General features: G+C 43.5%; 1 protein-coding gene across 6 annotated transcripts in view; it reads right to left on the reverse strand.

Moving 5' to 3' along the window:
• The window catches only part of EZH1 (enhancer of zeste 1 polycomb repressive complex 2 subunit), a 43,082-nt gene that overhangs the window by 2,794 nt on the left and 17,515 nt on the right, over positions 1 to 22,773 (reverse strand). For 4 of the 6 annotated variants that reach the window (XR_013487226.1, XR_013487225.1, XR_013487224.1 and 1 more), the window contains 10 exons: positions 13,243 to 13,423; positions 12,137 to 12,333; positions 8,722 to 8,813; positions 7,485 to 7,525; positions 6,781 to 6,906; positions 5,158 to 5,336; positions 4,552 to 4,647; positions 4,061 to 4,142; positions 3,468 to 3,548; positions 2,777 to 2,861 (listed from right to left, as the gene is read on the reverse strand). Coding sequence is in view for 2 of the 6 variants with exons in the window: in XM_020972595.2 (XP_020828254.1) it covers positions 2,469 to 2,529; positions 2,777 to 2,861; positions 3,468 to 3,548; positions 4,061 to 4,142; positions 4,552 to 4,647; positions 5,158 to 5,336; positions 6,781 to 6,906; positions 7,485 to 7,525; positions 8,722 to 8,813; positions 12,137 to 12,333; positions 13,243 to 13,423 (1,221 nt within the window). In the remaining 4 variants the exon portion in view is untranslated. Of the gene's footprint in view, positions 1 to 40; positions 2,530 to 2,776; positions 2,862 to 3,467; positions 3,549 to 4,060; positions 4,143 to 4,551; positions 4,770 to 5,157; positions 5,337 to 6,780; positions 6,907 to 7,484; positions 7,526 to 8,721; positions 8,814 to 12,136; positions 12,334 to 13,242; positions 13,424 to 22,773 lie in introns of those variants that run through there. The other 2 variants (XM_020972595.2, XM_078156050.1) reach the window with 2 other exon arrangements.

Raw genomic sequence — 22,773 nt, forward strand, 5'->3', positions numbered from 1 at the left:
CCCCACAGACCAAAAACAAATTGCTCAGCTTACTACAGAATGGTTTCTACCACTTTATTTTGATGAGGGGATCACAAGCCACAGGATTTTAAAGTGCGTGAAATTCACTGGCAACAAAGCCACACTAACATCAGGCCTCCCTGCCCCATTCCTGACAACAGGAAGGAAATTCAAATAGAGATTGTGGGTAGCAGAGAATACTAAGGATGTAAGAAGGATTGAATGAGATAAGAGGGATAAAACCCAGTGACTTTGAAAACCAGAGAAAGCCTGAAAGAAGTGTGTTAAAAGTCCCTCCGATCCTGAACACATCACAAAAACCTTAGCCCACCCCTTCCTCTTGGCTAGCATATAGTTGCAAAGATCTAGAGACCACCCCTCAAAAACCCACTCCAAAAAAAAAAAGTTAAGCTGTTCAGGCTTTCTGAACTGATGCCAAATGTTTTGGTTTTCCTTTCTAATCTATGAGCAATTCAGTGCCCATAGCAGTTTGTGGTGGTGGGAAAGGGAGTGTTCCCTTCATCACACAGCAGGAGTAGACTTCAGACTCACTGCTGAGGCTGGCTGGCTAAACAGCTGGCCCCTGCCAAGAGCTGGCTAGGAATGTCTGAGGAGCAGCTGGAGATGGGGGTGAGAAAAGGGGGCAGATGGCCAGCTGAGCTGGCTGGGAAACTTCTTTGAGAATCCCCTTGGGAAGGATGGTAGCCCTTGGCTAACATGGCCTAGGAGGAACTCCACCCCAACTTAATGTGACATGCCTAAGGGTATAAGGACAGGCAAAGAATAATCAGTCCAGATCAAGGAGAAAGGCACTTACTCCCTAAAGAGACAGGGTAGTGCCTTGCACCCTTGTTCTAGACGCTCCCTAGGCCAGTCTGGACTTGCCCATGTCCTTTCCACCTAAGCACAGGCGCTCCCCAGTTCTCTGCTAGCTCAGCAAACCTGCCAGACACAGATCTCCCTGGTTGGCCCCAATTCTCAACATGACTAGACCCCTCTGTCAACACAACTACTCTTTAGCTCCCCAGGGGAACTGGATAGAAGGAAAGCAACCTCCCTCTCCTCAAAAATTAGGTTTGGGGTGGGATCCCAGGGACCATAGCTTAATCCCTATACCCACCCATGCCTTCAGGTCTTCTAAAGGAAACAGTTAAAGTGCTTTGCTGGCAAGTTTCCTCAGAGAGGGCCCAGCTGCCTCTATACTTAAAAGTGGCAGAAGGTCCAGTAGCTCCACATCCATGCATTGCCAGTTTATAATTACATGTATGGTCATCTCTACACACATGCATGTTAAGCCCCCACCCCACCCCTCTACATACCTACCAACACCAAACAGAAGGTGCCAGAATCAGGAAAGTGAATTATATCTGCATCCTGTGTATCCTACTCCCCTACCCCCAATCTGTATCTGGGCCTTTCCCTGCAAAAGGGATACTTGACACTATATCAGACCTTTAGTCTGATCTGGGAGAGGAGGCAGGGAGGGGAAGGAAGGTAGAACAAAATAAGTCCCCAAGACACACACACACACACTCTCTCTCTCTCTCTCTCTCTCTCACCCTCCCACTCTTCAACATTTCAGCAGCATGACACCTCTAAGGGCCTGACAGGTGGTGAAGGAGGTAGCACGGGACTTGATACTCCTTCCTTCCTGGAAATCTGAAAATACCAGTCCATCTGAATGGACAAAACCTTCAAAGGTTCCTGTCCCTCAAGCCCTTGGATCTTAGCTCCTGCCTTTAGCACAATTCTCCTTCCCTGAACAGTGAAAGGAAAGAACACACAGGCCCTTTCACATCTGGCCTAACTAGTCAAAGTAGCAATAGGTCATGCTCTTTTTGGCTACTTCTTACTATTGGTCAGATTTAGCAAACCTCTGTCACTGGGCAATGGGGAAGAAAGTTAAGAGGGAGTGAGAAGACTCATCCCCCTACTTGAATTCAGTCTGTGCTGTCAGGACACACTTTGTCATGAATTCACATTCGAATGACTCTGGGGTCCCCAATCCCACTCACTACTAGCACCCTTCCCAGGTACCAGGGACTTAACTACATGAAGGACCTTGATTTAGGGATCTAAGATAAGACAGTGCCTTTGCTGACTTTCTAGTCCCCATAGATAGTGCCCTAGGTCTGGCCCCCAGCACAGGGAGCTAACAGGAAACCAAGTTATCAGATATCAGCCCCTAACCTTTACTGTTTGCCTCGGAGCTGGGAGGACACACTCCCTCACCTCCCTGCCTTTGTCTCTCTCTTTCCTGAGAATCCAAGCCCCAAATGCTCCCGGATTTCACTCTGAGACAAAGAACTTCTCCCCCACTGCCCATAGCTTAGGCTTCACTACAAAGGGGCTAACAAGAGAGGGTTTCTGGGTATAGGAGACAGTGCAGGAGACTGAAGCAGCCATGATGTGAGCACAAAAGCAGAGGCAGTGCTGCTAGAGGCACTGAGGGTTGGGGCACAGGAAGACTAGAGGACATCTGTCTCCCTCTCAATTCCCACATACTTGAGGGCATCAGCTTGGCTGTACCTGTCAAGGAAGGGAGAAGGTATCTAGTTAATACCAGGACTTCTGTGTTTGACAAGACAAAACCCCCAATCTTCTTTCCCTTTCCAACTTCAATCACCAACCTTATCAATTTACTAAGGCTTTTTCTAAGGAAAAGCATGAGAGCTAAAGACAAGAGGGAATGAGGCCATGATCCATCCTCCCTAGCCCTCCACCCCTCTAGCCTCACCTCCCATGCTACGAAGCATGCCTCTATTAACGGCCTCACCTGTAATCAAAGAAGAGTTCTTCTCCAGCCTGAATTGCTCTTTTGGCAAAGATTCCAATCCGATGATCTCCATTCACCATCACCACTGAAATAAAACAAACCAAAGGCTATTCCTCTGGCTCTTGGCTAACCTCAGGTCAATTCCTCTAGCTTTTCAGTGATACAGAAAAATTTCTCACTCTCTCTGTCTTCAATTTCTGCAGATGGTTCCTGAAAGGGAAGGCTGATCCTACAGTCTAATCTTAGGCACTTCTCCAAGTTAAGAAGTGGCCAATGAGGGTATCTAGTTAATCCTAACTAGAGTTTTTTGTTTTATTTTGTTTTTTTTGCTTTTTGGTGAGGTAATTGGGGTTAAGTGACTTGCCCAGGGTCACAAAGCCATTAAGTGTCAAGTGTCTGAAGCCAGATTTGAACTCAGGTCCTCCTGACTCTGAGGCCAGAGCTCTAACCACTGTACGACCTAACTGCTCCACCTAACTAGAGTTTTGAGCTGAGCTGGGGTGGAGAGAATACTCCCAATGACATGTCTCCATAGGAGAGGGATCTTTCTAAACGCAAAGTAAAAATTGACAAAAGCTCTTTCAGGAAGGAAAGAATTATCTCAATACTGTGAACTGCTATATACATCAAGAGAAAAGGGGCCTGATGGCCTAGAACTCAGCCTGTCCCACCATCTACCCCATAACCTCACCTTTGGCATAGCAATTGGGATTCACTGAGTGGTTTGCAAATCGAATTTTATTTCCTTTCCGGGTGGCATCCACCACAAAATCTGCAGGAGATAAACAAGGAAAAGGCATGGGTTCATCATTCTGTCCTCCATAAAGAGAACAACCCTTAGGGCCCTTTATATTTAGGACTCGAATAACTTCCCCAAAGCAGCAGAAATTTAGGTTCAGTGGGAATTTCATATAGAGGTGTGTCTTTCAGGATGGAAGAAAGCATCTTACTTTTTCTGGAACCCTTTCCAGGTTATTGTTTTTCTCATTTTAAATCCCTAAGACCCTTACTCATGGTAGTGAGGCTTCTACTGTGTGTGTGTGTATCACAGATATAATCAGGCCCTGGTACCACACACACAATTGGGGAAATGTCTGTCTTATCCAGAGCTGGTGAGTTTTGGCACTGGTGCCATACCAACCGAGTCATATCAAGACCCTTTCCCAACCTGCTCCCTGTGAGACTTTAGTGGCTAGGTCCATAACTAGACCATAGAAGTAGGGACTGTGAGTGAGAAAAGCTGGCCCCAAACCACTAAAGATGAGTGGTGACAAGGTCTCCTACCATTGTTGAGGTTGAAGAGAAAGCTGGACATATACTTGTCATAGACTTTTCCCCGCCGGTCAGCCTCATCTTGAGAGATAAGCTAGAGACAAGAAGAGTAAAAAGGATGTAAATTGGGATGCCTGCTCAGGACAAGCCCCCTTTAGTGAAGGATTCAGGGATGCACACAAGGAACCAGAATCCTAGAGAGCCACAAGGAGCTACTGCTTAGGGTGATTCTGTTCTGTATCCAGGCCACCTAATAGTAAAATCAGTGGGCCTATCCAACACCTCCCATCACTCTTGATGTATGAGCAGGTTGCTTGGGAGTTGATGAACAGTGGTTTGTTTCAGGGCTGCAGATGGTTCACTGGAATCCCTAAGAGAGGCCACATGAGAGCTGAACTGAGATATTTAGGGAGTAACTCATAGTTGCCCAACCCACAGAAAAAGTAGGGGGTATTATCAGCCTCACCCACTAGGAGAATTTGAGTCAAACCTGCAGAGCTCACCTCACCACAATATTCAGAAATGAATTCATTCTTCTGTACAGACTCCTTGATGAAAGTGCCCCATCCAGCCACATCTGAGGGGGCCAGCAGCAGGTGCTAGGGAGGAGGCAGTCACACCTCAGGCTACATGGCAGGCATTGTGGGGAAGGGCAGGGGATAGTGACATAGGGGACAACATTCGGCAATTGTTGAAAGGGTCTGAAAGACGAAAACCTATCCTATTATGTGTAGGGGAAAAGGAGGAAGAACAAACAAAACATGAGGGGAGTGAGTTCTTTAACCCCCCAACTGGGGGTGGCGGTGAGTTTCTTTAGTTCTGAGGCCATAGGAATTTATTGCCATTTGTGAAGCAGAAACAAAAGGCATAAGCAAGACCCCACTCCTCCGTTTCCCCAGTTATAAATGGGACTGAACCTCCGAATGATTCCCCACTTTGGGAGAAAGGAATTAAAGAGAATAAATGGCTTTCAACATTCAACTGCTGAGGTGTGGAAGCTACAGCACAGGAGGCTTCAGGGAGATGAGAAAGGAAAGCTTTCAGAAACCATTTCCCCTCTACCCAAAGCAACCCTCAGCCCCTGAAGAGTCAGTCCACGGAGCCCACACCTTCTTGAGACCACGTTGGATGCTGCAATTCTTGCAGGAGACCACCTTGCAGTCCCAGTGCTCTGAGGCCCCACAGGTGAGACACAGGTCGGGGTCACATTCCCGAACAGCAAGGTAGCAGGGACACTGTTTGGTGTTACACTGGGTCTTGCAGCGGCAGCCTGGGAATCGGTTTTGACCTGAGAGGGGCAATGGAAAAGCTGCTGGGGTCAGCCAGGTCACTGTACAAACCCTGGGAAAACATGGCCCCCTCTGGAGTTTTGGTGAGAGTGCGTGGTTCACAGGACAGCAGTGAGGCAAATGGCATGGTTTGAGGGTGCTGTGGGGAACAGAGTATATATCATCCATTCCACAAAGTATGTTGGCCAAAAGAAGCAGCAGTGTGGTACAGTAGAAAAAGTATTGGAGCTGGAGTTAGAGGACTCTATATGCTACTTACCTACCTATGTAACCTTGTATATGGCCCTTCTTCCTAAGGATCAGATGTTGTCCTCATTTATAAAATAAGGGAGATGAATTATATAATTTCTCAGTTCTGTGATCTAGCATCAATGTGTGGGACGCTACAAAGAAAACTGGGTTTGGAGTCAGAGGGCCTAAGTTCAAATCCTGGCTCTGCACTTGTAGCCTGCATGACCTTGGGTGAATCATTTTTAACCTTTTTGGGCCTCAGTTTTCTCATCTGTAAGTGAAGTCATTAGCCTCAGTGACCTTAAAGGTCCTCTCTTGTCCTGAATGCAATGATCCTATGACTTAGACCTCCTTGACCAAAAGTCTAAAAAGAGTGTGCTATTAGCTCATTCTCTAGCATCATATTGCGCTTTGCTTGTGAGGACTGGGAAGGTGGCTGAATACACCTTGGAATGAACACAATCAGTGTTCCTCACTGGCAAAGCCCTACTTGAAGAGCAAGTATCATTTTGACAGTACCATGCATGCTCTCTGCTCCCCCCGCTCCCCCCACCTACTGCTCTACCCAGAATGATCTGCTGTGGTTGAGATGTATATCTGCTGTGGGCAGAAAGTACTCATCTCTCCAACTGCCTGGCCTCCAAGCTCTGCAGGATCTGGCTTTGCTATCTATCAATCAGCCCACTGTGGTCAGAACTGATGGTAAACTACGCCAACAAGGGACAGGATAGTGGAGGGGGAAGAAGCCTTGTGGGGAGAGGTAAGAGAAAGGACTATGCAAGCAACCTATCCTCCCTCCCTTGCCCACCCTCCACTTTGTGCTGTCACCAGACCCCTGTCTCCTACCTGATTATATTAAAATGAATTTAATTTTGATTAGATTATAAACATACATATTTGAAATTAAATTTTTATAAAAATGCCCTGTGAAGACAGTAAGACGCTCCAATGGGGGGGTTGTAGGATACACTGAACAGGAAGTGTCCAGAGTCCCCATCTTACCACTTGAAGGTAAAACAGGGGAGGGCATGCAAGTTCTGCAGAGCTGCAAACTCAAGGCTTTCCAGTGCTTTTCAGTCCCTTGTTGACCCCAGGCAGAAAGCCAGAATATACTGAATGTGAGAGGGTCCAGAGGCAGCTCAGAGAGAGTGAAAAGGAAGGGAAAGCTAGAATACGTGTATGCCAGTGGGGGTATGTGCAGTGCAGGCTTACGGTCTGGGTTGCACTGGCAGAACTTCTCACAGAAATTCTGGGTCATGATGCAGGGGCAGGTGCTGTCGCAGGGACGGTCTGGATGGTCACAGGGTTGGTAGTTGTACACCTGTGTGGCGGAGTTATCTAGGAGATAGGGAATAGGCCAGTAACACAGCTGTGACTATGCTTTCTGCCCCTCTTCCCAGTTCCCAACACCCTAATTCAAAGAGGCTGGGGCAGCCACAGCCTTGGAGAATTCAGTTTAATTCAACAAACATCTATTAAACACCTACTATGGGTGCAAGCCACTGTGCTAGGGATACAAAGACAAAAACTAAAACAGCGCCTGTCTCAAGGAATTTATATTCCATTGTATGCCCCTAGCCTTAAGGTAAGAAGAAATCAAAAGTAAGGGTAACTCCCAGATCACTTTGGGATATGAGGGGGAGGAAGCATCTATTTAAAAATGAGAGCTAGACCCTGGCAGATACTACACCACCGAAGAGACAAAGGCCACAGTATTAACTCCTATAAGCAAGGCCATGGCCTCCTCGGCTACAATGAGAAGCTGAGCTCCTCTGAAGGACTGCAGAGAAACCTGCCATCTATGGGAGCTGCTCAGGGTCTGCGAGTACAGCTGCTTAAGGGGTGATATGGGTGGGTGGCCACATGAGGAGAGGCTGATGACTGAACTGATGAAAGAAGGCTGAGAGACAACATACCTTTCTTGAGCTGAATCTTCCTGCAGTGTGCAGCCCATAGCCTGGAAGAAAAAGACAGGAGGAGTAGGGTCTGGGCCACAGTCTTGAGGGGCTCTGCAGATGCAGCTGAATAAAACACAACCTACTCTGAGACACTGTGGTTTGACAACTAGGGGCTGCCCATGAAAATCAGACATGAGGCCTCAGCTCTAGCACACGAAAACTAGAGACCTCGATTTAGTCTCTGCTGACTGATGATTAAAAAAACAAGATAAGACAAAAAATCCTTTATCATACTAGTAACTCCCTTTGTGGGGAATAGATGGTGAATGGAAACAGAGATTGAAGGTGGGAAGAAAGGGTTCCAGATCAAAAGGTGGGAGGAGAGAATGTGTAGAAACTTTTGCCCTGTGGAGTGCCCTGCTAGCTGTCATGAGACTGTTTAGTTTAAGGGAAAGAACTTGAGAGAAACCTACAAAGTATAATAGAAAAAATATTGGACTTAAGAGTCCAAATACCTGGGGTTTGAACCCTGGCTCAACATTCACTTAGCTGTGTGACCATAGGTAAATCACTTCACCTTTCTGAGCCTCAGTTTTCTAATCTGTAAAATGGGGCTAATAATATTTGCACTACTTACCTCATAATGTTATTGTGAGGAAAGTGCTCTGTAAAACTTAGTGCTGGAGAAATGTGAGTTAGTCTTATTTCTTCCATACCCAGAACTGTTTGCTTCTACTGGGTAATGGTCATCAATCAGGGCACCAAAAAAGGGAGAACATTTTTTAAAAATTTCAATTCTGGGCAAATGCTAGAAGACAGTGCTATTATAAAACCCAGAAAGAAAACAACAAAAATTGCCAAAGTCTGAGAACGAGAATGAACTATGGACAGAGTTGAGGAGGAGCTAAAATGGTAACTAACCATCCAGCCAGGAAGGACTACCCTCAGGGGAACAGAGCCAGCTCCTGCTGTCTCACTGGCTAAGAGCTTAAATGTGAAGCTAGGCCTACCCATTAAAGACTGAAGAGTACTAGTGGGCAACAACAGGGAGAAGGGGAGGAACTGCACCAAGGCCCCAGGGAGCGTGTGCACGCTCTCCTCCTAGCTGTATAATCCTAAACTGACTGAGAACATGCCACTTTGCCTGATTGTGGGGAGGAACACAGATGGGAAGTCCAAGTGGAGGCCCAAGCATAGGGAGCAGAAAGGATCAATACCCATCCCAGCCACAAAAAGTGCTTTGTTCAACCCTTGCCTGTGTTTTCTTTTCTTCTTCTGCGAGGGGTTCATGAGCTCATTTGTTGGCAACTTCAGGATAAGTGACTCTTTGACTGCAAACTGAAAGACCTGGAAGAGAAACCCAACAGGCCCCGTCACTCTCCCTCTGGCCGAGTGGCCAGACAAAAGGCCCCAGCTGGCAGCCGGCTCTAGAGGGTTCAGAGGCAGCTGGCTTCATTGCCCCTGGGGGTCTCAATTGCTTGGGACATGAGGTCACATGGCTTTACAGTTTAATTCCCCATCTGGTATCCTGACTGGGAAGGCAGCAGCACTGACCACAGGAACGCTGGCCTGATCACTGGCTTTTTCCTCAGGTTTTGCGCCAGCTAAGCAATGGGTTTTTGGGGAGTTTTGGGGGGGGGGTTTTGGACCTTAACTCCCCCCCTGCAAATATCTCTCCTCACCTAGATAGCAGCTTTATAAAATGATTCTGGCCGTTGGACAAGGGGCTAGTATTCAAAGCAGTACCTGGCTCTGAACACGACCCCTCTCTGCTGGGGGAAAGATGTAGAATCATACAGACAGTATTACAGTTGGAAGCTATCTTAGCAACCACCTAGTCTACATCTTTCATTTAGCAAAAAAGAAACTGAGGCTCAGAGAGGGAAAGTCACTAGTTCTCACCATTTTCTGGGGTCACAAAATTATTCAGTTGGCACGAGCATTAAAGGTCATCTACTCCAAACTCCTCATTTTACAGTTATTCTAAAGTCACACAGCTAGTTAGTGACAGAACTGGAATTAGAATCCAGGTCTCCTTAACTCCTACTCTAGAGCTTTTTCACTCTATCACATTACCTTAATATTAGATTTAGCTTTGGTAGGATACCATCCCAAGCCATCACCTCTGAGTGATAAACTCCAGATCAGAAATGATGAAGGGATTTTGCATGTGTGAACTTCTTTAATTCACAGAGCCCCACCATTCATAAAATAAAGGAATTAGGGAGAAGACACCATACAGGTATTTCCAAAAGATAAGGAGCCATATGGATCAGTTTGGACCCTATTTCTTCCTTTACAGCCTAGTTGACTGGCATAGGCATCTTCTTATCCCTAATCTTCTGAATCCAAACTGCTACTACAACTATGTCTGAGGGTGTTATGGAGTAGGGTGATCCCACAGCTTTACTCAAGGGGGAACGGGAAATCAAAAAGAACAGTTTGTGGAAGGAAATAACTGAGGCAACTAATGGTGCAAGGGGACAAGAGGAAGTCTAAATGAAAAGTCTCTTAGGAAATGTGGCTAGCACAGGCATGCCACTTCCATGAAAGAAGGAAGAGCATTCAGGAGAGTTTCTGAAGCCAAGCATGAGGCAATTTCAGCAGTGGTTAAGGAAGAAGTTGTAAGCAGCGTGCTGGTGGCCACCTGAGTGCAAAGACATAAGACAGAAAGGAGGTGTGAGCACAGATATTTCCTAGGCATCCTTTAGAACGTACATAGATTGAATTTATCCAGACTCTTTGCCTTAGGCAACCTGTAGCTCCGTAAGACCTTTTCTAGAGGGTGAAATGGTTAGTGGTCCTCTATTCTCCCCTGCTCTTATCAGGGTAAATGAAGTATTCACTGAAAGAAGTGCTTCAAAGAGAAAATAAAGGAGAAAAAGAATCTAGTGGCAGATGGGAATTCAAGGCTGTAGCAGGAAGCTTGAAGAACATAACAGAGAAGAAAATGAAAAAGAAGGGCATGTGAGCCCTTGCATGAATGGGACCATTCCCAGGGAGGATGGAGGTGTACCTTCTAAGGAAGAAGCAATTTTCTGTATAGTATCTAATATTGATCCCAGGAAGAAACAATGAGTTCTGGTAGTTAGTAACTCCTAGTAACTCCCTGCTAGAGGACACTGAGGAAGCCCTATGCCAACCTGAAATGAATAGTCAGGAGGCATGCTGTCTTCAGTTGGTCAATAAGCATTTATTAAATGCCTACCATGTGCTAGCTACTCACTACACAAAGTGCAGGAAAAAAAAGAAAGGCAAAAGACAGTCTCTGCCCTAGAGGAGTCCACAGTTGGGGGGAGGGGTGTCAAGAAACTTTCTTAACGTCATGCAAAGGCATGATTCAAATGCCAGTGCTCTGGCTCCAGAGTTGGTACACTTTCCATTGCACCAAACTGCCTCCTCAAAGCATGTCTTCCAGGAGCATTTATCTAGGATATGAAAGGGAACCTCCTAAGTCTCATCAAACCTAACGACCAATCTATTTCTGATGATTCACGTGGAAACAAAGGGTACTGACAGAAGGAACCCAGTAAGCATCTCTACAGATTATGTCTCAAGGCACAGTTGGAGTTTTCTTCAGTGTGGCTGACTAAAGGCTTGAGAAAAAAAAGGCATATATGAGAAGTGAATGGCTGGTTAAGAAGATGAAGGAAGGGGATTTTAATTTCTAGGCTAGAGCTAAAGACATAGGAATGATGGGCTCATGGTCAGGCTTGGAATATATCCAATGAGAGCTGATAAAAACATATTTGCCTAGAGAACTTTGGATCTAATCAAGAAAGCTTTAAACCAAAAATAGAAAACTGCCCACATACATACATACAATTCAGTAACAGAGAAAGTAGATAAAATAAAGGAAGAATAGTAGAAGGGCCTAATAACTCACAAAAGCCATAAAAGAGGGAGAGAATAATTTTCATAACTTTGGTTGTATAGACAAAGTTGCACAGAGTACAGATAAAAGTGAATTAAGAATTTCAAAGCAATGAAATAAATGTGTTCTTACATGTATCACTAAGACCTGATGGGATGCAGCTCATAATTAAAAGGATACACTTTATTCAAAAGGAACAGATTAGATAATAGAGGCAGTAAAGTTGCACTTAATATCAAGAAGACATACTCCTGTGAGGAAATCTATTAATGGGTGGGAAAACATAGTCAAGATCACTGTATGAGTTTCAATGGAGGAAGAAACAGCAGCGATACTATGATAGAGTATACTACATGTCACCCAACTGAAAATGGATGATGAGTCCCAGGTAGAAGCTGCAGAGAAGCAGATTTTCCTCAATATAAAGAAAAACCTGACAATGAGCTATCCAAAAATAGAATGGACTACCTCAAAAAGAAGTAAGTTTCCCACGGGTGGAGACCTTCAAGAAGAGGCTGAATGACCATTATTGGACATGAGACAGATAGGTGATAGAGGGGATTTGCATTCAAGTACAGCTTGGATTAGATGATCTCTGAGGTCCTTTCCAACTCCAAGATTATATGACTCTATAACTCTAGTACAGACTCACAGGAGCTTGGATCTGAGGTAAAAAACATCTGCAGGAATCTTCCTCTGGACACTCAGCCCTAGGATACAGTCTGGGGGCTGGCTGGCTGGCTAGCTAGACAGGCTCAGTCACTCATTGCTGTTCTGCTCCATTTTCAGACAGTACCTGCTTGCACGTTTTAGTCCCCAGGAGCCTGGCAATTGAACAGAAGTTGTTGAAGTAGGTACCATGGAACACTCTGAAGAGGGACTCCTCAGCCCCCGTCCATTCCACGGGTTCTAGGGGTGTTTCCACTACACAAAGCTGAGGTGGGGCAGGGCTGGCCTTCTGTTTGGTGGGTGTCTGACATCGCGAATTGGCCTCTAGAACAGGATGAGAGAGATGAAGAAAAGAACAAGCAAAACAGAAAGTTAAGGGCAATGCCCTACAATCTCTTACCAAGGAAACAGGCTAGTGAGTAACAAGAGTGCTTCCCATGTATAGCAATACTTATAGGTAAATCTTCAAAAGCGAATATATTCCCCAAATGAATTTATATACTTGAGGGTGTCCAGGAATTTTCTGGGCAGGCTGTGTAACGAGGGCTAACATATTCTCTGTATGGTTACTCATTTCATAAGGTTGTTGTGAACAAAGTACTTCATGAACCTTAAAGCTTCATATAATTGTGTTCTTATTATTACTGGCAATAATGACAAGACCAATCCCCATGCTGCAAATACAAACTGCCAAATATCCTTGAGGATTCAACAAATAACCTGAACTGGAACTGGCGCAGCCTCATAAACAAAGCTATTGCCCACGATTGCCTGGACTTCAATAACAATGACCGATACAAATTTAAGAACAACAGTTTTTATTAGATGTTGCTATACTGAATACTTATATCTTCCAAGCTATGTGGAATGAAAGCTCTCAAAATATGGACACCTAGCTAAACAAATTAAAACCACATGGGAACTAGATAAAGTATGTTTCATTTCCATCCTCCTCCTCCTACTGGATTTGTCCTCAAGATGCTTTCAGTGAACCTACAGAAGATGAGTTGACATTCCAGTATTTTTAGTCACCTATAAAAGCAATCATTTTATGTGCCTGGACAATAGTCTGTCTAGCATTAAACATAAAAGAATAGCAGGACAGTCATTTTTCCCTAGACTATTTCTACCTGAACTCTGTAGAACAGAAGATGAGAAGAATGATAATAACATTAATAATACTGAGGAAAGGAAGTAAAAGTGTATTATAAATCCCCAATCTGCTCATTATACCTGAAGAGCTGGAGGCCCAGTCATTTCCTGTGTCCCTGTCACTGTCCCCCTCTTTTGTCTCAGCCACAGCAGAGGTAGAAGTGTTAGAGGAGGAAGCATTGACCACTTGATGCCGACGTCTTCGACGACCAGAGCACTTGGATCGTGGATTATGGAGCATAGCATATTCCTTTGCTCCTTCCTACAATAGACACAGTGTAGACATGAAACAAGACCCTTTATGATGTTTTTGTTTTCTCTCCCTAAAATGCTGTGGGCCCTTAGTCCTAATACACACCTCATTCCCATGTTTTAAGTGCACTGGTAGTGTCATTTTCTATAGATCTATATATACAAGAGTGGCTAGAGAGTAATAATACTGCTTTCAAATAAAGACAATAAACTTGTCTGCTTCATGGACCACTACAGCCAAAAGGAATTCTTCTGCTGGGGGCCAAACCCCTGGAGACAAACTTTTCTGTATCAATTGCTGGCACATAGACAGAAAGCAGTCTGTCAACAGATCTATATTAAAAGCCATTCTTTGGTATAATCTGCCAGAGCCTGAACTCTTCAGCAAAGGCTTGGAGAACCTGGGTCACCTCCACACTGTGGTACTGGAGTAGGACTTTTTGAACTGTTCCGTGGCTGGCCATGTAAACGTAGGCAACACTCAATTTATAACTGGATTGTCTTCCAAAAGATCATTTGTAAGTTAGATGTTTGGATATAAAAAGCCATTTTCCCATAGAAGCAATCTTAAAAATGGTATAGCCACTGGTTTCCAGGCCAGCCAACAAAATCCTATTTAATCTGCAATGTTACTAATGGAAATACTGTGACCTTGGGGTTCTGAACATAAGCTCATATAGAACAAGAGAAGTTGGTTTTTTTTTTCTTTTTCTGATGTGGGCCCAACCCTAGGCAAAATTTTGAAAGAAGAGTTTGGTCTCTTCCTTTTATATCTTCAGTTGTCCCTTTCCTTTGGCCTCCAGTGACTTCATGCTTTCCTAAGTCTCCCTACTTAAGAATCTCTTACTTTGGTGGGAAGTGGGTGAGCAAGTGCCACAAAATGCTACACGCCCCCAAAATACTTTAACTTCTCTCTCCCCCAACCAAAAGTCCCCATTTCCTCAGTACAGAATCTGAACAGACTAATTCACACTCAGCTGTGAATCACTGAATGTCACTAGACCCTTTGAAACACGAACAGTATCTACTAAGATTCCTGCCATTTAGGCTAGGTTAATTTATCTCCCCCCCCTAAAAGACAGCTTCTTAAAACAACAGTTTAGGGGACTAAGGCTTGAGCCTTTAACTTAGCTTCCTGGTCACCTAGGGCAGAGGTACCTAATATGCTACCAAAGACTGTATCTTGAACCACATTAAAATGTAACTGGGAAATATTTAACAACATAAATAAAACTACAATAAAACACAGGTAATATTACATTCTAAAAGTAAGTCAATATGTGGCCCATAGGGATCCCTATGTACAGATTAGTGGCCCCTATTGATTCTGTTATTATCTTAGCTTGACACCACTGACCTAGAACATACAAAGGCCAGCCCATGAGGAATCCGTGCTTCTCAGACTCTCAGACAGTGTCCCACTGTCATTATACCCACCTGACTCAACAAACCCTTTTGAGATGAGTTTATTTTGTTTATATTAAACATTTATTTATTTATTTTTAGTTTTCAACATTCATTTCCACAAGATTTTGAGTTCCAAATTTTCTCCCCATCTCGCCCCTCCCCCTACCCCAAGATGGCATGCATTCTGAATACCTTTTCCCCTAATCTGCCCTCCCTTCTATAATTCCCGCCCTTTCTCTTATCATCCCCTTCCCTTTCTATTTTCCTGTAGGGCAGGATAGATTTTTATACCCCATTGCCTATATATCTTATTTCCCAGTTGCATGTGAAAACAATTTTTAGCATCTTAAAACTTTGGGTTCCAAATTTTCTCCCTTCCCCCTTCTCCACCCACCATCATTGAGAAGGTAAGCAACTTGACACAGATTATACGTGCGTAGTCATGTAAAACACTTCCACAGCAGTCATGTTGTGAAAAACTAACAATATTTCCCTTCATCCTATCCTGCCTCCCATTTATTCTCTTTTTTAACCCTGTCCCTCCTCAGATGTGTTTGCTTCTGATTACCCCTTCCCCTAATCTACCCTCCCTTCTATCATCCCCCTGCTCTCAGATGAATTTCTTTATGGAAATGAGAGGGGCTATATCTCCCTAAAGCACTGCTATAGCCTTTCCATACTACAGCTGAGCAAATTTCTTTTTAAGTGTTAGATGCTCTACAAATGTCTCATTTCATTCCAATCCGAAACCTGAACCAGTGGACCTGAGTCAGGCCTTCAAACAGAAGCTTGCCACTCTACCTTTGGGTGGGCCCTCTCAATCAATGGGTGGGCTCCCATTGATGTAAAAGGATTAGCCAGTAAGGGATAAAGAAAACTGACTAAGAGTGATAAAGAAAGCATTCCTATGCTTATTCTTAAAAGTTCTAGAAAAGCTGGATCACTGACATGAGGAAATAAAAGTAAATGGTCCCTATGTGTTTGAGCAACTAGAGACATCTGAAGGCACCAAGAAGTGGCTGGTGGATTTAATAATAGCATAAAAAAGGACAACCCTGGTACGAGGAAAAGACCAATGGGCTGTGGGAAAATATAGTCTTGACACTGAGGTCAATTTGGAAAACATATTGAATACCACTGAGATCAAGGCTATAATGAAGAGGTGGGAATAGAAAGGGAGATGAGAACTAAGAATCTATTGTGGCAGTATGAAAGCCTTGGAGTTACCCTACTACTACCTCTACAAGTAGCTTAATCATCTTGATGAATCACTGGAACAATGGCTAAGGCACACACTGTTCGCTGGAACCAATTTGGAGCCTTTCCCTGTGACAGTGTTATATCTGCTTGGACAGCTCAAAAAGACATTTTTGCAAAGCCAATTAAATTGGATGCCCTGGATGGAAACCTTCCTTTGTCTCTTTTTTGGTGGCTATGATGGAAATTGTGCATACCTGGTCCCAGGTATGAGTTCTTGTTAAAGCTGATTCTCCAAAGTGTGGCTGAAAGGGAGGATATGAAATTCCTAAAGGGGCAGTGGATAGAGCACCGGCCCTACAGTCAGGAGGACCTGAGTTCAAATCAGGCCTCGGATACTTGACACTTACTAGCTGTGTGACCCTGGGCAAGTCACTGAACCCCAACTGCCTGGCAAAAAAACAAAAACAAACGAAATTACTAAAAGAGATGGGTGTGGTAGATTGGATGTATGTCACTTCCCTACAGCTTGCCCATGTCATATGACAAGCCTGCATTGGGGGCAATTAGATTCTATCTTTTGGATTTTGCTATGTGCTTTCCCTTCTACACATATGGGCCGGGGCAGAACCAGTGAAATCTGGAGATCAGGACAGATGCAGTAGTCATCTGGGTTCCTGTAAATAGGTGTTCTGGGGATGGTAGAATATATGGTGCTCACCAACATTAGGTGGGCAGAGGATTATGACACCCTCTCCCATAAGGTGCTTTGGGTATAGTTCCCAAAGCACAGAGTTGACAAGAAGCCAATCACCTGCCAGCCTACAGGCAGTGCAGGTGAAATTTTACTATGCTATCCAGTACCAGGCCAGTACCAATCTTATTAAATGCCCAAAGTATCTTTTAAAACCTGTGTCCCATTTTGATATAAAGGGCTAATGGACATCAAAACAAGTTACTTTCATACCAAGAGATCGCCAATTGGTCTCCAAGCTTCCATGGGAAGTTTTGGAGGACAGGTCATGGAAGGAAGAATCTTCCTGAGTTCCTAGGATTTGGTACATGTATAGCCACTATGACAACTTTTATGCCAATTACTGTAGGTAGAGCCAAATGGACACTTGTGATTACCTGAATCATCCTATTTAATATCAGTTAATCACAATCAAGATAAAGGAAGCTGAAATATTTCATTATGCCAGTTCACCTTATAACCCCATACGGATAGTGGGGAAGGCAAATGACACCTGCTGACTTACAGTTGATTTTAGGGAGTTAACAAAGTTATCACAGGAAAAGCTAAGAGCACTCATGATAACACTAATTTGGCCAGACCAGGCAAGGGCAGCAGGGACTCAAATCTGATGATAGCCCATATGAAGGACAAAGGCAGGATGCCAACCCGAAGAAAATCTAGGGTTCAAGCAACTCAGTCAAGTTTTGGGAAATACAGTGGATAGGGGGAATTTAGATGACTCTGGACATAGTCCAAACAAATTGCCAACAGCTATTTCACCAATCTGGTACACAGCAGATAACCTGAAAAAATGTTTACTGACTGATTTTTAAAAAGCCCAGAGGCTTATTAGATTCTTTGGGTTCTGGAGAAATCACATTCCTTATCTGGGCATCCTGATGACTCCAATTTGCTTAGTGACCTTAAAATCTGTCTCTTTTGAGTGGAGTACAAAACAGGCCACAGAACTGGAAGATCTAAAATAGGCAATACAATAGTCTCTTTTCCTGGGCCCTTATGACTCCACGGAAACCCATGTTTTTGGAAGTCTTAGTCTATAAAGACCAGGCTGAGTGAAAACGGTCAGACCCATCAACTGTTAGGCTTCTGTGGCTGAAAGCTCCATGCAGCAAGCAATCAGTATTTTGAAAAAATACTTTAGAAAAGCAGTTGCCCACTTGCGACTAAGCCCCAACTGTTATTGAATGGATAATACCATCACTGTTTGTCCAGTTACCCATTATGAATCTGGTAATGCAAGATGGTACCTTTACAAGTTGGGTTGGGAGGCCTCTATTGACAAATGAAAATGGGAACTGGTAACCCTTCAGGAAAAGGTTGCAATTGTGTAAGAAGATGCCTAGGCCTCCAGTCCTACCCCGAGTACATTGTTTCCTTCCCTAGGCCAATGGACCTGTCTCCTTAAGAGCATGCTGAACACTCTGAGAGAAGCATGAATATACTAGACTTCACTGACAATTAATCTGGCAATCTTCCAAGCTGGCTGAGCTATAAGCCTCATGGCTGGTACGTGAGGAAGCCCTGAAGATCTTCATCTATAATGATTCCTAGATGATGGCCATGGGTCTGGCCAAGTGGTCTGAGGCTGGAGAGAACAAAATTGAACAACCAATGACTCTCTAATTTGAGGTCTGGACCAGTACAGGAATTCTGCTAATAATTTCTCCGCATAGTTGTTTGTGGGGCATGTCAACATTCATGAAAAACATCCTGTGCAAAACAAGATGATGCCATGTTGTGCTAGGTTAGGGACCATATGATCCCCCTGAGGATAAGGCAGCTATGTTTGCTCAATAAGGCTCCTTGTGCCAGGCAGATCACCCACCTATTCTATGTGAGCCTCAACCTGCCTTCACATGGTAAACTGGCTCTTCACAAAAGATAAGCTCCTGCTATCCAACTGCTTCATCATCATATTCCTGTCTACTGAGGTTTGGTGTCTCACCTCCCAGAAGCTATGGCCATGAATTGCTGCCACTCTAGAAAGGAGGAGGCCTCCCTGGTCCAGTGGCTTTTTGGATCCGGCTTCCAGACTGACTTACCCAATAAGGATAGACTGTTTTTGAAGACAGTTCTGATTGATCCTGTCCAGCCCTTCCTTATTCTATCTCTGGAACAGCTGTAAAGGCCTTATGGCCCCCTTCCTCACCCCCTCAAAGGGTTCCATACACCCTGGGAAAATGGCTCAGACTTCTTCCTAGAAAGGGGTTGGGTTAGTATGGGTGAGAGGTGCCTTGCTCTCTAATGACACAGGAGAAATGAAACTATCATAACTATGATGAATGTATATTTACTTGGAGAAAAAGGGATCGCCTAGCTTATTTTGTCTTAATCTGGCATCCCTGGATGAAAATGAGAGTGCTTCCACAGGAAGAGGGGAATAGTCTCTCAGCAGAAGAGTCTAAAGGGTCTCTCCCCCTCCAGGAGGCTCCCGAGGAGGTAAAGGTGAATTTCAATGATACCAGTGGAGATCTCTGAGGGATAGCTAGGTGGTGCAGTAGATAGAGCACTGGGCCTGGAGTCAGGGAGGCCTGAGTTCAAGTCCAGCCTCAGATACTGTGTAGTTGTGTGAACCTAGGCCAGTCACTCAACCTTTGTCTGCCTTAGTGTCCTCAACTGTAAAATGGAGATAGCACTTACCTCACAGGATTGTAATGAAGATCAAATGAGATAATATGCATAAAAAGGGGCTTAGTGCAGTGGCACACGGTAGGTGCTATACAAATGTATTTTCCATCCTCCTTCCCCTCTGATTCATACCCTGTCATCAATCCATTTTCTCTTCTTATCACATTTCCCTTATGACATACTTGACAACAATTCGTCTTTGAAGTTCCTCACTGGTTCTATGATGCAGCTCGCTCACATCATCATGTACCTACCTCTCCATTGCTCTCTGCGTGATATGCATTTTTAATTCTTCAGAAAACTTTTATATTCAACTAGAACACTATTGTTGTTGTTGTTTTTAAATAAGTCTATTTCCAGGAGGAAGCCTGGCATCATTAAAGGAGCTATGAAATTTCCTGAAAGTAGTCCAACTAATTCTCCTCCTCCTGTTCAACTCTGGGACCAATTTCTTGTCTATCTGTCCCAAATAGATATACATACACACTGATGGACAAACTACAGATTATTTGCATGTTGTAATCACGGCAATGGACATTCTACACTTGCTTGGTCTTTCTCAAGTGGACGGTCACGCCAAACTCTTGAGTAGTTATAGATTTTCTTCCAAGAGACTCTGCAATGTTCCATGGCTTGATGCAGCCAGCATAATGTCATTCACAATTATGAGTATCACCAAGGAATCCCTCTTCAACTTGGACTCTGTGTTAAATTTCCTCTATCATAAAAGCAAAATCTTTGGCAAAACATACATCTCCCTATTTTATGCCTCATCTGATGTTTATAATCAGAGGATGGTTAAGCAGAATATTTCTACTGTTATACCTTCTAAGGAATTTTGAATGACTCGTATTTATGGATGGGAGACACCTTACTGGAAAAGAGCCTCTAAGACAGTATTTTGCTCCATTGAATCAAATGCTTTTTCAAAATTAAACAACAATCACAGCGAGATCTTGTATTCTCTGTCTCTATCAATTATAAATTAGTAAAGGTTAGTTCACTGTTGGGAATATTGCTTGTGAAAGCCTGCTTGTTCCCTATTAATATCTTCTTTTAAGGATGTCATCAACCCCTGTATAGATGACTACCAAAAATTTTGTAAAAGTGGCAAAGTACATCTTTAGGTTTACTATACTTACCATTTTCTTAGTTACCTTTTTTTACATTAATGAGGTTAAGTATTTTTCCCCCATGCCTTTGATATGTTCTTTTCCTTGCATATCGATCCCTTACTACTCTCACAGCTGTGTTGTTTCCAGTATTGATCATTACATACACTTAGTCCAATTTGGCTGCTTTTCTCAACTTTTTACTCTTTAGTGCCACAAGAAAATCATTATCCTTATTTTGAGAGGCAGCATCATGTATCAGGTAGAAAGCTGTTCTTAAGGCCAAGAAGAGCTGGTTCCTAGTCTTTCCCCTTACACACACGCGCTGGCTATGTAACCCTAAGCAAGTCACAACCTTTCAGTGTTCCAGAAAACTAAAACTATAAATTGCAGGGAAGATGCAGACCTATAACTGGCAGAGGAAGTTTCTTCACTTTCAGAAGTCTGAATATCAACGAAACTGCAGGTTCAGTCATTACTCTTATAATTATTTTATAGTTTTACCTTGTTTTTAACAACCTTTTACCCAGCTTGATTATCCATCTTAGTTCACTAGATTGGACTCCAAAAGTTTTTTAAAACTATTCCCCAAATTAATATTTACCTTTACTTTTAAAGATGCTCATTATTATGGGCACTCTTTACAGATTATAATTCCTCCACACCTTCCCATCCCATATAATCCCTGTCCATGTTCTATTATAATTCCTTCACAGAGAATCTACCAAACATGCTTGAAACTCTCCACTGGATCTTTATATCTGCCTCAAGGATGAAAACGTCATCACTGAGGGTATTCAAGTGACTGTGCTGCATGTTCTACAGCAATCTCAAAGAATCTCGTTTCTCACAAATGTGAGAAATGGCAGCACTGCTGGAATAAGTATCTAGCCTCAGAAGGTGATTACCTTGAAATCAACTAGTCTTGTTTGGATATATGAATTCTAGCACATTGGTTAAAAAACAGTTGTATTACTACTGTATAATCAATCACACTCCAAGTACATACACATTCTAGTCTATCTTTTTTTAATCATTACTACACAAAGAAGGTCAGATTCATTCCATAGATGACTAATAATCTCAGCTCCTTGTCATCCTTCCCCATAAAATTCCTCTGGGAAAAGGGCAAATATATAACATGTTATCTAACTGGTCCTTGGATACAGATTTCACTGCTCTGAACAAGAGTCTAACTCTGTGACTGCCTATACTTGTCTCACTTCTTCCTATCTCTTCTACTTCTAGGTCAGGGGTGGGGAACCTGTGGCCTTGAGGCCACATGTGGCCCTCTAGGTCCTTGGATGTGGCCTTTTGATTAAGTCGAAATTTTACAAAACAAATCCTTCTACTAAGGGGATTTGTTCTGTGAAGTTTAGATTCAGTCAAAGGGCTGCACTTGAGGACCTAGAAGGCCACATTTGGCCTTAAGGCCACAGGTTCCCCACCCCTGACCTAGGGCCACACTAAGGCTAAGCAGCCAAAGGTAAAGGTTGTATTTGGCATGTGTCATCTCCCTTTCCTGCAAGCTTTCTCCTTTTTCCTTTTAGGGTTTACTACAGTCTTTGAAAGCCCTGGTTCCTCTTTTTTTGTCTGAAACCCTTTTATTTTAATTCAATCATGCTATGGTATGAGAGGCTTACTCTTGCCAGGGGGAGCTGCATTTTAAAAGAGGAAAAAGCACTAGTTAATCCAAAAGAATAACATTTATTTTAATTAAGGAATTTCCAGCATTATGGCAGTTGGTCAGCAAATATTTTGGGCAGGGAGACCTTCAAACTTCACTGCAAAAGTGACTATCTACTCTATGTATCCACACTGGCTCCATCCATTCTGTTGTAGGAAACTCTGAAGATAGGATCCAGGTTTGATTTACATTGATCTATGGATGTAAGTCATGGAGCACTATAGTCTCTGAAGAATTAAAGCTGAGGTTCACTACAAGAGCAAATGGAGAAGCATATGGTGAGCATGACAGGCTGAAGTATACTACCAACAAAAAACCACATGGAAGAAACTGTCAAAGATGTCATTAGAGACCCTGTTTCTATGGAAAAGGAAGGAGGTATGCTAGTCAAAATTTTAGAGTGAGGAATCCCCTTCAGACCACTCAAGTGCTCCATAAGTTATTCAAGTGATGTTAAGAGAACTAGAACGGACCAATACTAACCCTAACCCTTTGGAGGATTTACTGGGCACCAAAGATCTAAGTTACACCAAATGAGAATGTGTGGATGAACTGTCATCGGTATGTTTCGC

The sequence above is a fragment of the Phascolarctos cinereus genome, unplaced genomic scaffold, assembly GCF_003287225.1.
Source record: "Phascolarctos cinereus isolate Bilbo 61053 unplaced genomic scaffold, phaCin_HiC Scaffold_5;HRSCAF=322, whole genome shotgun sequence".
Taxonomy (NCBI): domain Eukaryota; kingdom Metazoa; phylum Chordata; class Mammalia; order Diprotodontia; family Phascolarctidae; genus Phascolarctos; species Phascolarctos cinereus.